Genomic DNA, 13,021 nt, shown 5'->3' with positions numbered 1-13,021 from the left:
CCAAGTACCACTGTAGATTTTCAATGGGGGTCTTTTATGAACGACCCATACACATTCACTGTGAATGTAAAAAATGGTAGGGTATTCTAAAAGATAGCCCAAAAATAGACACACATTTATCGAGGGGTTACTTACCCCCTTAACGCGGCTGTGTACTCTAGACATTGTTTCTTTCGCAAAATTGTGTTTTTTTGATATGTTTGTACTTTGTTATGTTTTTTTATAAATACAAGGAATGAAAATCCAGATTTGTAAACTCCAACTGCAATATTTTAAGGATTTTATTTCACTATTCCACTCGTGTTTGAAATTGAAAAGGAAAGAAAATCTTTGTTGTACCAGCAGGATACACGCGCGCAACAACGCATCGCGTTGCGTATCGCGCAATTTGTTAACGCACAAAATACGCTACCCATACGCAACGCTTATCTGCATGCGCGGCGCATCTTATGGAAACACCACGGAAGCACTGATTTCACAAAAACCTAGTGGTCAAATGGCTCCGTTTTAGCTGATAAAATGTGGGGTTTTTTAAGTTCTTTCCCCCCGATTTAAATATCAAGTTATGAATGGATTTCGCTCAAACTTCTCAAGGGGCTGTGGATTTACCTGATGTTCACATAATATAAGGTACAAAAACGAAAACTGCCGCATTCTCCTGTGAGATTCGATGACAGTGCATAACGTGAACACTTTGAACTTCAACGGCCATTATTTCAATGTTCATTTTCTCGGTAAAATGACGATTTAGGTACACGATAACTCAATAAATAAATAAATAGGTAAGCAAATATGATCATCGTAAAAAGCACGATCGACTCAAGAAACGGTTTTCTAATTTTTTTATATTTTGGTATTCCGATTTTAGGCATCATTTTGTGCAAATAGGCGTTTGTGAATTTTAAAAAGTTCAATTTGATGCCTAAATATGGTCAATATCTCAACAAATAAGGCCAATATCAAAAAAATCAAAAAAACGTTTTTGGAATGGAGCCTCAAGATTGAGCGTAAAACAAAATAAAATATTTTGGAAAGAGTGTTTTTTTGTTATGATGTACCTAACAAATATTGCCAAAAACTCTCTTTTTTGTGATTTTCTTCATAATTGTTGTTTTTACCCCAAATCTGTATTTATATTAAGATTTATTGATGTCTTGCCTTCATAAAAATGTATACTTTTATAAGTCTTGTGCGAATAATTACAAAGTTATTGCACTTTTACTACATATGCATGTCTGAGAGTAGGCCTACACAGCTGTACAAAGGCAATTGCTGAAATGATATCGCAGAAAAGCCCCTATCGATAGGAGCAGTAAATTGTAAATTGGACAAGTAAAAATAAAACAATGGAAGGGCCAACTTTTGAATAGTTGTACCCGCATAATACAGCACATACAAAATGACCCAATGATGGCGAGAGGATTAAAAATATGGGTGATGTTGAAAGCATGGTAATGTGAGGTGCTCACTATAAACACAGATCGTGATAAACCATACTCAATGCGCTTCACAATCACAGCAGTGCCTTGAGATCCACTTGCAATTGGTGGATACAATTCTAATTCCCTAGTATTTGTTTAACTTGAACTTATTTTGTGATCCTAGCATCGTCTTTTTATGATATTTTTTCAGTAGATATTCATGAATAAAGCTAATTCCCAAAATTTCAGTTGATTGCGATTTTGCGAGTTATGCATGATTGTATCGTTCTGGTACACCAAACAAAATTCAAATTTGACAATATTTTTGCTAAATGAATTAATCTGCAAGAAATTTTTTGTACTTTAAAAACATAATGTAGCTGGAGGTTTACGTGGCATCAAAATCCCAACTTTTTTTGAGGAAAGTAGCACGGGGGATATATTTTTTCCTGTGGATCATGAAATGCCCTTTTCTAAAAGGGCATATTAAAATATGTCAGCTCACAGGTCAAACAAAGATGTTTATAATATCAAACACGAAATTGTTTCCGATATAATCAAGTAATCTATCAAGAAGGAAGCAAACAATTCACAATATAGTTCATGTGCATATTACATATTTACACAAGTCACTGTCTCATATCCCTGCTGATATCAAAGTGTACCCTACGTGAGTACAAAGGACCAGACATTATAGTATGTACCGATAAATGCAAGCAGAAAATTCAGTGAGAAATTTAATCATAGAGATCAAAAAATTCATATTAGCATCCATGTAGAACTAGTAAAAGGTCAGTCAATTATCTGATATTCTTCTTATTTGAACAGCACCGTTGATGAACTTTGCCCGAACTGCAAACCGCGTACCCAGACCTACAATGCACATGTACGTGCAGAACCTTAGCAACAGAATGATGATCAATGATCTAAATATAACGGTTACTTTATTTCAATCACTTTTCAAATATTGGATAAAAAAAGTACACTCAGACTATAACATTTGGGGACAATATTTAATCAAACTAACATGCTTTGAAACACATCCTACCTACAGGTGCAAACAGCCGAGTTTCACTTTAAAATCTCAGGTTTCAAGCGCATTTCTAGGAAGTACTTTGACTGAGATTCAGTGAAGATGTTACTTTTTACACTTTTTTGATTATACATACCGTACGTAGAAAATATAAATTAACATTTTTTTTTAAATTTGTTTTGTTCTTACTGGTCAGTATTTACATGTAGGTTACAAATCTCTTTTGATATACAATGTATAATCTAAATATCAGTCCAATTTTGGTATCTTCCTATCTTTTGATGTACATCAACATAACATGTGCAGATCTTCATACATGTATCTTCGTAAATGTCCTGTGGTTTGGTTTCATGTAAATAAATAATTTGTCATTAAAATAGCCATTGAGAGCCATTGACCTATAAAACTAAAAGTGCACAAGAGGAAATATACATTTTTCACTGCCGATTAATTTCACAGCTCTTCAACTGGTGTCTATTTTCTTTATTTAATTCGCTGTCGTAGTGCACGTTAGAATATATAACCGTTGCTAGCTCAACTGGATCACGCTTGCTTTGTTACGAACCACTGATCGAAATGATCACAACACAAAGCCTATGGCATATCAAAATTCGGAACAGGTGTATACTATGAGCCCAGGCTTGGAGCAGTAACCATTGGTTACTAATGTGCACTACCACCACAGCGAATAGTTGAACTGATGTGAAAGGAGTAGAACCCTTACCGAATGGAACTGGATGTAACTTTTACTTTTCAGGGCTTATAATTAGGCAGCCAGCCGTGTACACACCCAAATTTGTAAATACAAACCCAGTTTTTGCCCACATGGCCTATAAAATACTTTGTCACCTAGTTTTTTTTAAATTTATACACCAAAACCTTCAAATCCTGCCTAAGACCCCTGGCCCAAAGCCAGGCTAAAATTTAGAGCCTTCTGGTTTATATCCTGAATTCCTGATCCGTGTTTTACACCCACACCCAGCAGTCCAGCACTGCAAATCATTTCTCATTCAAGATTTTACATTTTAATTTTCCTACATTTTTTTTAATATTTTTTTTTTTTTTGGTAATTTTTGCAGGGGGTCCTGGATCTTGTCATTTGCACCCTGTGCCTGGGCATGTGTGGCCCTGTGCAAAATCCGGCCCTCTGCAAAATCCATCTGTCTCAGAAGATGAGATACAGGTCTAATTGAGGGTTTATAAGCAGTGTCCGAATTAAGAAAATAAAAGGGGTTGTCCCACGGACAACCAGGTTGTAATTTTTGGTTGTCCATTAAAGTTTTTGGTTGTCCGTAAGCTGCCACAATCTGAAACAACTACATGTACCCAATAAAGTGGAGTGAGTGTAGTCAATTTATGAACGATTACTCTTAAATATTTAACAATTCATCAGTTCTGTCAAGTTTGAGCAAACTAACATGCTGAAAAAGTGACTTTTGGCTGTAGATCTTTGGTTGTCCGCCGGACAACTAGAGCATTATTTTCGGTTGTCCGGTGCATGTTTTGGTTGTCCCGGGGCGAACGGACAACCAAAATTTCGAACACTGTTTATAAGTGTCCCTCCACCACCACCACTCACCTGGCACAGAGCTTGTCCCCATCTGCCACAGGATACATCACCATAAATTGACAGAAATGTAACATTGCCTCTGATTGGTCAATTACATGATATCTTCATTTTAATCACCAATCAGAATGGCGTGTTGCAAATAATTCACCCCAATTTTTTTGTGTGGTGAAATTATTCTAACAATGTTGCTGATTGGTCCAATTGATAATGAAAATTCCTTTTTGACCAATTGGCAGGTAGTTCTCATGGGGTTAAATAGAGCACATCAAGTATGCAGTGCTTCTTTAAGATTTCATTCTTGATTATGTCACTTGAACTCAATGACATTTGAATTCTTGTCAGCTTTCCAAGCTTCTTGTGCTTCAAGTTCTAATGAATAGATAGTCTCCATTTATTTTCAAAAGCACACTGTCTATCTATGAACACCGCCAGAGAGGTAGCCCTGCAATATAAATTTGCTGCCAAATTGTGTTCCAGTTGACTTGTAAGGTGAACTGGGGTACGGTAGTGCAAAAACATGCAATAATTATGTGTAAAATTGTGTATGCAGGGGATGAATTTTACGAACAGGAGACAAGCATTTTTATGGAAAGATAAAAGGTGGGTGAAAGTCAATATTTTTCTGGGAAATAAAAAAGGTTGGCAAAGCAATTTATGGTACATAATTTTAGGGCACGTTTCGATACATATGAATATCGATTTAGGAATTTAACCCACATGAAATTAAAGCCATGTTGCAACATACCATAAAAATAGATTAGTATTTCTTTTTCCATAAAATGTTAGCTTTTACTGTCAAATATGACCCCTTTTAATTTTGAGCCGGACAACTGAGGTAAAGCAAAGAAAACTGGAATTTACTACCACTGCAGATTCATCTTCCCCTACAATAATTTGCAACAAATAATTTTACTGTAATGCAGGGGGTAGTCTGCCAAGTAGCCTATTGTGTGAGTTTCATGTTCAACCACGTCTTGGTTTGAAAAATAAACTTACATGCATGTAGTAACATTGAATTTGTGAGATACTGTTGATGAAACTGTACCACTGTGCAAGCACAGACTCTGTGCCGAGAAACTGATACCTGTATTATGAAAATGGACCCTATGGAGCATCAAGTGACTGTTGATTTTTTAATTGATAAATTATCAATTGCTGTGATTTTTAGACAGAAGAAGTAACCTGTGAAGAATGTCATCGATATTCTTGGTCATTGTATGTTTGTTTGCATATTTTCTACCTTGTCCGTGTCGCTCATTTTATGTGTGTGAAAACTCACCCCTGTACTAGCCGAAGATGCAAATTTGTGCGTGAATATATATTTACAAATTGGTTTTTGTGTGTGATTCACATGGCAATATAGTGACATGATCAAGGGGAATGGGTCACATGTCGGCCCTGGTCGAAAATGAGTTTTACACATGTTTCTAAAGAGGACATTTAAAGCTTTCAGAAACTGAAAACCCCATGTTGATACAACTTTTCTTTGCAAAGTTACGTCAATTTATCAATCGCTAAAAACAATATAAAACAAAAGAATTTTAACACTTTCTTTGCTAATATCTCAAAATCAATATTAGCGACATCCGACTCATTTCCCTTGATCGTGTCACATATATTGCGTTCATGCGACCCCTGATTGCCCTGAATGGGGAAAGGTCTAATTTCTAGTCAGGGGTAGCGCTAGGTTGCTTTTTGGGGTCCTGGACCCAACAAAATAGAGTTCGGACCCCTGTTTTTAAATTTTCTGCAAGTTCAGGGGTCCCTGCAGACCCCCAGTTTATCAATCTAGCGCTATTGCAGACATACTATTTATACTGCATTTGTGCAACTCGGACTCGCCAAACGCTACTCCGGACCCCCTACTTTTTAATTTTCTGCAAGTTCGGGGGTCCCTGCGGACACTGGAGTGTTTAGTTCTGGCGCTACCCATGTTTCTAGTATGTGCATGCATGTGACTTACATTGGCAGTGCCATTCCCTCCATATGGCGTTGTTTAACCTGATTTTGTCTTTCCATGTTAGCTTCATTCCTTTGAATGTCTTCCATTTCGGTGACACAATGGCAGCTCTGAAACAAATAATATAAAATGTATTCAATTATTTCAAATATAAAAACATTGTATTAATCTTCAACCAAAATGTATACAATTACAAGTTTGACAAAAGTGGCAAAACTAGTCCAAAGAGGTCAATTGTATAATTTCCACACACCAGGTAAATATACTGCGCCAAAAAAGTATCCTTACACTTGGAAAAATAATCACAATTTCAATACTGGGGTAAATTTGTTTTTTAAATGCACTATCTAATCCAGTACATTATGACACCCCATTGAATCCAATGTGACTTCAAGAAGCAAAGTTACAAGCATTTGATTAGACGAAGGTCCAGTTTTAAAAGTGACCAACTGCCCTATTCAAAACTCCACGGACTAGACACCTGGTTTGAGAGTGGTGAATGGTTAATTTGTGTATGCTTTTAATTTAAAACAAAAGGAACAAAAGAAAACTTAAACAATAGAGCTGACAAATAAAATAAAAGTTATGAAAAGTACAGAGAAGTAAAAACTTAAATAAAACTGCAAATAATAAAGCTTCATTGAAGAAACTGTGTTGTCTTGTCTCTTTGATGTGCTAGTTGGAATCTTTTCGCGCCTTACATAGGCCAATTTGTCACTTTTAAAACTGGAATTTTGTCTATTCAATTGCTTATAACTTTACTTCTTGAGGTCACATAAGATTCAATGTGGTGTCATAATGTGCAGGATTCGATAGTGCATCTATTAAAAAAAATCATCCCAATATGGTTCACTATTGGTTCAGTTTTGATTCACAAAGACCTGGTTTTGGTCTTATTTTGTAAGCAATTTAGTAGGCTAAAAGAATCAGAAGAGAAAACTAAAACAATTCACTTTGACTAATTAGTAAAGCTTGTTAAGTGGAATTAGGCAGGGGTGGTTGAGGTGGCAGAGCAGGAGGTGGCGGAGCAGGACAATGCTGTACAATGGTGATTTTACATGTAGTACACATTGTCTCAATAAACATCATTGATGGGTTTCTACTTGTTTAGATGTACTTGATATCAGCCAAGTGATACCACTTTTAGCATTCACTGCCTCAGAATTTGTTAATTGGACAATTGAAAATTACTAAATTTTACTTCTTGCTACATGAATTTAGTTCATTCTTGACTTCTGTATATTTAAATAGGGATTTCATGTACAGGGAATATTGAAATGGGTACTACGGTTGAACGAAACATGATACAAGCCTTGCATTTTATAAGCAGACCTTGGTTGTGATCCTTGTTACTTCGGTAAACTAATATTTATTAAAACGTAGACAAATCTGAAAGAGCGCCCTCACACTCAAATTTGATCCGAAAAGTCATTTTTATGAAAACGCTTTGTTAAATTTTCTTTTACCTTTCAAAATTGGATTGTTGAGCTTATTTTACATCTAGTTACACACCTGAATCATGAAAATTTGCATCTCCAGTGCCAGATAAGGGGTATTTTGAAGAAATTCATATAAATATTAATAGATTTTTGACCACCCTGTATCTACATCAAGCCTTACATTAGACAGGCGCCGGGCGATTTTTACCCAGTGGTTCTAACCTTTTGGCTCCTGGTTCAAGTGAAAAATGTATAGACCAGGAGCCACTAAAAACAAGTGTTTGGCTCCTGGTATAAAAGCTTAAATTGACCAGTATAAACTATAATTGACTGTTTTTGTGCTCAGTTGGCAGGTCAACATGACAAACCACTAGTATAATTATTGCTTTAAAAAGAAAAAGAAAAGAATAGGCCTAGCAGTTTAATTAATCGTACAAGCAACTAAAATGCCCTTAAAGCCCTCAGCAAGTAAAGTATTAATACTAGTCCAGGTGCAATTTTAATTTACCTTGCCACTTTGACCTTCTTGAGTCCCAGTCCCAAAACACTTGTTCATTGAAGTTATTGCAATTTTTGAACGCAATTTTCTTATCTGGTTCAGTTCATGAAAAGAGTGGGTCACTGGGTTGCCAGTTTTATTAATCTGTATTACAAATTAGGATGTTTTTTCTTTGATTTTGTATGATTTAAGCTTGGTCTATCATGTAAAAATGGATAGAACCTGTAAAACTAATTAATTTCTTCATTTCTTGAAATTGCTCCTGGGTTTGCAAAAATGGCTCCTGGTTCAGCAAAAATCCCAAGGACCAGGAGCCGCTTGTTGGCTCCTGGTCTTTTGACATGCTTAATGTAAGGCTTGATCTACATAATCGAAGTACTTGACCGGTAAAAGTTCTGTATGGCTGGGTGGGCAATTAAGTTAGATATATCAAAGATGTGTCAAAACTTTACATTATCAATGTTCAGGTGTGACCCCCATAACTGAATTAATATTTTTGACCTAATTTTGTTTGTTACACCCTGTATTATTATGAGTCACCCTGTATAATGACTCTCATTGTATCGTTTCTGAAATCATCTGAGTATATGCTCTCAGAATATAATTTTATACTTTTATTGGGTTCTAGTGTAAACTTATGGAGTTATAGCACCAAACCTGTAAAAGCATGTGATTTGCTTGAAAAATGCATCCATGTCACGCAATTGGTACCCAGTATAAAAAAACATGACCAGATATATACTAATTATGCAAACTTGCCAAAATAAAACCCTGGATGCACCTTACAACTACAACTTGAGAACAAGTCCTCAAGTTTTTGAAGAAATTCATATATAAATATTGATAGATTTTTGACTACATAATCGAAGTACTTGACCGGTAAAAGTTCTGTATGGCTGGGTGGGCAATTAAGTTAGATATTTATCAAAGATGTCATTAAATATCAATTCATAACCTCATGAATATGCATGATGCGTGTGATCCAATCATATTTTATTATTTGTGAAAACGCGAACGCAATTCGAGGTCATTAATATCTCACAATTGACTCCGGACGCGCAACAATGACTTCCGCGTCTGACGTAGCAATCAAAACATGGGGTGATCGGGGCCCCGAACATGGATAGAGAATTGGCATTGCGAATTGCAGCGTCCAATTCAAATGGCGACTCCCTTCAAAAAAAATAAATAAAAGCAGCCCCGATCACAGCAGGTAAACCAATGAATATGCACACACATTCTAAACAAAACAGGGTCCTGTTCTGAATGAATATTGAATAAATATAAACAATTTTTCCTAATAATATGTTTATCCCTGTGTTACGTTGATCGAGTGAGCTCCCGGAGTGAGCTTTATGACCTGCGTCTAGGTCTAAGCTGCTCCCGGCATCTGCTGCTCTCAATATTTATATGATTGCATCGTATGACGTGACTCAAAACAAATACAATTGGGGAATCCCAACAACAACAAGAAATAGCAACAACAACAGGAACCAAATTTTAAGGCCCTCCGTGACATCCCAGTGAAGGTGTAAAAATACAAATTTGTTATTGCCTACGTGTACTTGAAGGATAAAGTCATTAAAATTGCCAATTAGATATTTTTTAAATGAAACATTTCTTCTTCTACCATTGTCTACCGGTGAGTACATTCCTCTCTTGAGAGAGTATCGTCAGTACTGTGTGCAGTGCAAATGTGAATGACGAGGAACACGGCTTGCCCCCCCAAAAAAACACACAAACAAACAGGAAAATTAGCAGTATGGTGGACTATTGACAAGACTGGAAAATAAATCTTATATTTTGTTTGTAAAATAAATTACACGTCCGGCTTTCGGCTTTAAAACCACTAACAAAATCTGAATCTTGATTTTTATTTATCATCCAGATGAGAAAATTACTGAATGAATAGGCCTATTTATTATTTTGTATGTTAATTATTTTGAAGCTCAAAATATCATGACCATATAGTTATGCTGCTGGCCGGGCATACTGGTGGTTCTTTCCCATGTTCCTCACAATATAAACAATTAATTTCTTCAGGTATTTATTCACAATCATTTTGTAAATGGTAGGCCTAACAAATATCATGTAGCCGAAACATCAGGGGGCCTAGCATGCTAGCTAGGCCTAGCATTTGTTGTTCCTCACCATAGGAAGTCAGTCATCATAGTGACGGAGGTGTGACGATGTGAGTAGGCTACCTCGGGATAGGTAATTTTAAACCTGGAACTGTTTTTTTAATTTCATTTTTAGAGCATCATTCCATTCTATTTTTCTCGGATCATTCTGCAAGTTTGTTTAAACGGTCCTCACATGCTCGGTAAACGGTCGCGCCGTGCAGAGACACTTGCACTCGCGCTCATGATGCTGGACAGGCATGATGCTTGGTTGGGTCCTGATATTGACCAGCAGTGCCAGGCTTAAACAAAATGCTCAAGCTAGGCTTAAAAACGTAGTAATCATGATGATATAAATTATAACATAAGCATGCTGGCCAATATGGAACAAGAGCACCAATGGCGCTGTGGCTCTGCGCTTTTTGGTGACAGTGAAAGTAATTGTTCTTGGAGTCGCATGGGCAACAAGTGAAATCATTTGAGTATGTGACAGATCACATTCCCCCAACAGGTACATCTGGTAGGTTGGTAGCTATCTCATTTGCAGAGCATACAATGATACATCAATCAATTTAGGGAATTAGCGACATGGATCGAAACGGGTGGAAATGAGTCCAAATGGGCCAAAACACATCAAAATATAATTATATACAGGCGAGTAGGCCTATGTCAAGAATAGTGTTAGTCTGAATAAGGCTTTGGCTCTAAATGGTGACTGTACCACCAAGTTTCATGACAGTTAATACTAATTTGACCTCAGATGACCCTGGTGACTCTGAAATGACATTCCCAAAATTTGACTCTAAAAAGTGACTATACCTAACAAGTTTCATGCCCATCCGACAGTTTTTATTAATTTGACCTCAGATGACCCCTGGTGACCCCAAAATGACTTTCCAAAAATTTGACTCCAAATGTTGACTGTACCCACCAAGTTTAAAGCCCATAAGACAGTTCTGACTAATTTGACCTCAGATGACCCCTGGTGACCCAGATATGACCTTCCAAAATTTTGGCTATAAATGTTGGCTGTCTCCACCTATTGATAAGCCCATATGACCGTTTTTACTAATTTTACCTCAGATGACCTCTGGTGACCTCAAAATGACCTTCCAAAAGTTGGCTCTAAATGTTGATTGTACCCACCAAGTTTCATGCCTGTCCGACCGTTTTTACTCATTTGACTTTAGATGACCCTTGTTGACCCCAAAATGACCTTTCAAAAATTTGCTCTAAAATGTTGACTGTACCCACCAAGTTTCATGGCCATATGACAGTTTTACTAATTTGACCTCAGACACTGGATGACCACAGGTGACCCTAAAATGACCTTCCAAAAGTTGGCTCTAAATGTTGACTTACCCACCAAGTTTCATGCCTGTCCAAGAGTTTTTACTACATTGACCTCAGATGACCCCTGTTGACCCCCCCAAATGTCTTTCCAAAAATTTGACTCCCAAATGTTGACGATACCCACCTAGCTTCACACCCATTGACAGTTTTACTTATTTGACCTCAAGATGACCCCTGGTGACCCTGAAATGACCTTTCCAAAATTTGGCTATAAATGTTGACTGTATCCACCAATGTTCATGCCCATACAACAGTTTTTACTAATTTGACCTCAGATGACCTCTGGTGACCCCGAAATGACCTTCCAAAATTTGCCTTTAAATGTTGACTATACCCACCAAGTTTCATGCCCATCCAACACTTTTTACTCATTTGACCTCAGATGACCCCTGGTGACCCCAAAATGACCTTCCAAAATATGACTCAAATATTGACTGTACCTGCCATGCCCACAAACACTTTTGATTAATTTGACCTCAGATGACCTCTGTTGACCCCGCAATGACCCTCCAAAAATTTGGCTCTATATATTGACTGTACCCACCAAATTTCATGCCTGCCCAAAAGTTTTTACTAATTTGACCTCGTGTGACCTCTGGTGACCCTAAAATGACCTTCTAAAAATTTGGCTCTAAATGTTGACTGTACCTACCAAGTTTCATGCCCATAGGACAGTTTTTTCTAATTTGACCTCAGATGACCTCTGGTGACCCGAAATGACCTTCCAAAAATTTGGCTCTAAATGTTGACTGTACCCACCAAGTTTCTAATTCTTGCCATGACAATTTTACTAATTTGACCTTAAATGACCTCGGGTGACCTTGACCCACTTGCCAAAACAAACTTGTTCTGTCTCGGGTCAAGATGCACCCACCCACCAAGTTTGAGGAACACGCGACCCTAGTCTCCGAAAAAATAAGAATTTGCTCACCGATAGCTTCACATTCTACATTGCATTCAAAATCTAATCGGATTTGCTGAAGAATGACACCGTGTAATAATGGAAGTTCAGAAGTAAACACAGCCGATCACAACAGGCGATTGCATCAAAAATGTTGCTAAAATTACATTTCACTCTTCGGCAAAATAAGCAAATCTTGCTCAAAAGATGCAGTTGACTCATCGAAATAACTTTCATCCAAATTTCAACATTAACAGAATGAACCTCCAGTGCAAACTGCAAAAAATTGCACTGCTGTCTGCCTGAAAAACGATAGCAAAGCACTCTCATGGAATGCGTAAGAACGTGTACAAATTCGAAACTAGCCCGAGGTACTCACACTGACGTCATCACCGCGACGTGACTTCACGGTGCCCCGTTTTTACGTACGTATGTATGGCATTCAGGGCCCTAGTGAGAGCTAGTGAGGAAGGAACAGGGCCATGATGTTTGAGGCTAATTCGAAACTAGAGTTCTGGAGTAAACTGACAGACAGATAGACGTTGCGTATTATGTGGGCATAATTTATTCAATATTATATTATTACTTGTCTTTGGGCATTATTTTTATGTTTGAGAAAATATTTGGGCCATCATAATTATCTATTTTTTTTTTTTTAAAAGCCAGTTGAAAAAGGATGTTTGGTTTGGTGATTGAATTCACTCAGTGGCTAGTAGTAATACTAT

General features: G+C 37.1%; 2 protein-coding genes across 6 annotated transcripts in view; both read right to left on the bottom strand.

Annotated features, from left to right (window-relative positions):
* Positions 1–13,021, bottom strand: part of LOC140164231 (uncharacterized) — a 446,047-nt gene that overhangs the window by 399,350 nt on the left and 33,676 nt on the right. The window lies entirely within an intron of this gene.
* Positions 1–13,021, bottom strand: part of LOC140164227 (MLX-interacting protein-like) — a 60,426-nt gene that overhangs the window by 38,662 nt on the left and 8,743 nt on the right. For all 5 annotated transcript variants that reach the window (XM_072187480.1, XM_072187484.1, XM_072187481.1 and 2 more), the window contains exon 2: positions 5,988–6,094. In XM_072187480.1, coding sequence (XP_072043581.1) covers positions 5,988–6,094 — 107 coding nt within the window. The remainder of the gene's footprint in view (positions 1–5,987; positions 6,095–13,021) is intronic.

The sequence above is a fragment of the Amphiura filiformis genome, chromosome 11 (assembly GCF_039555335.1).
Source record: "Amphiura filiformis chromosome 11, Afil_fr2py, whole genome shotgun sequence".
In the NCBI taxonomy this organism is placed as follows: domain Eukaryota; kingdom Metazoa; phylum Echinodermata; class Ophiuroidea; order Amphilepidida; family Amphiuridae; genus Amphiura; species Amphiura filiformis.
Note: the sequence above shows the minus strand (reverse complement) of the source record. Positions and strands in the feature narration are given on the sequence as shown.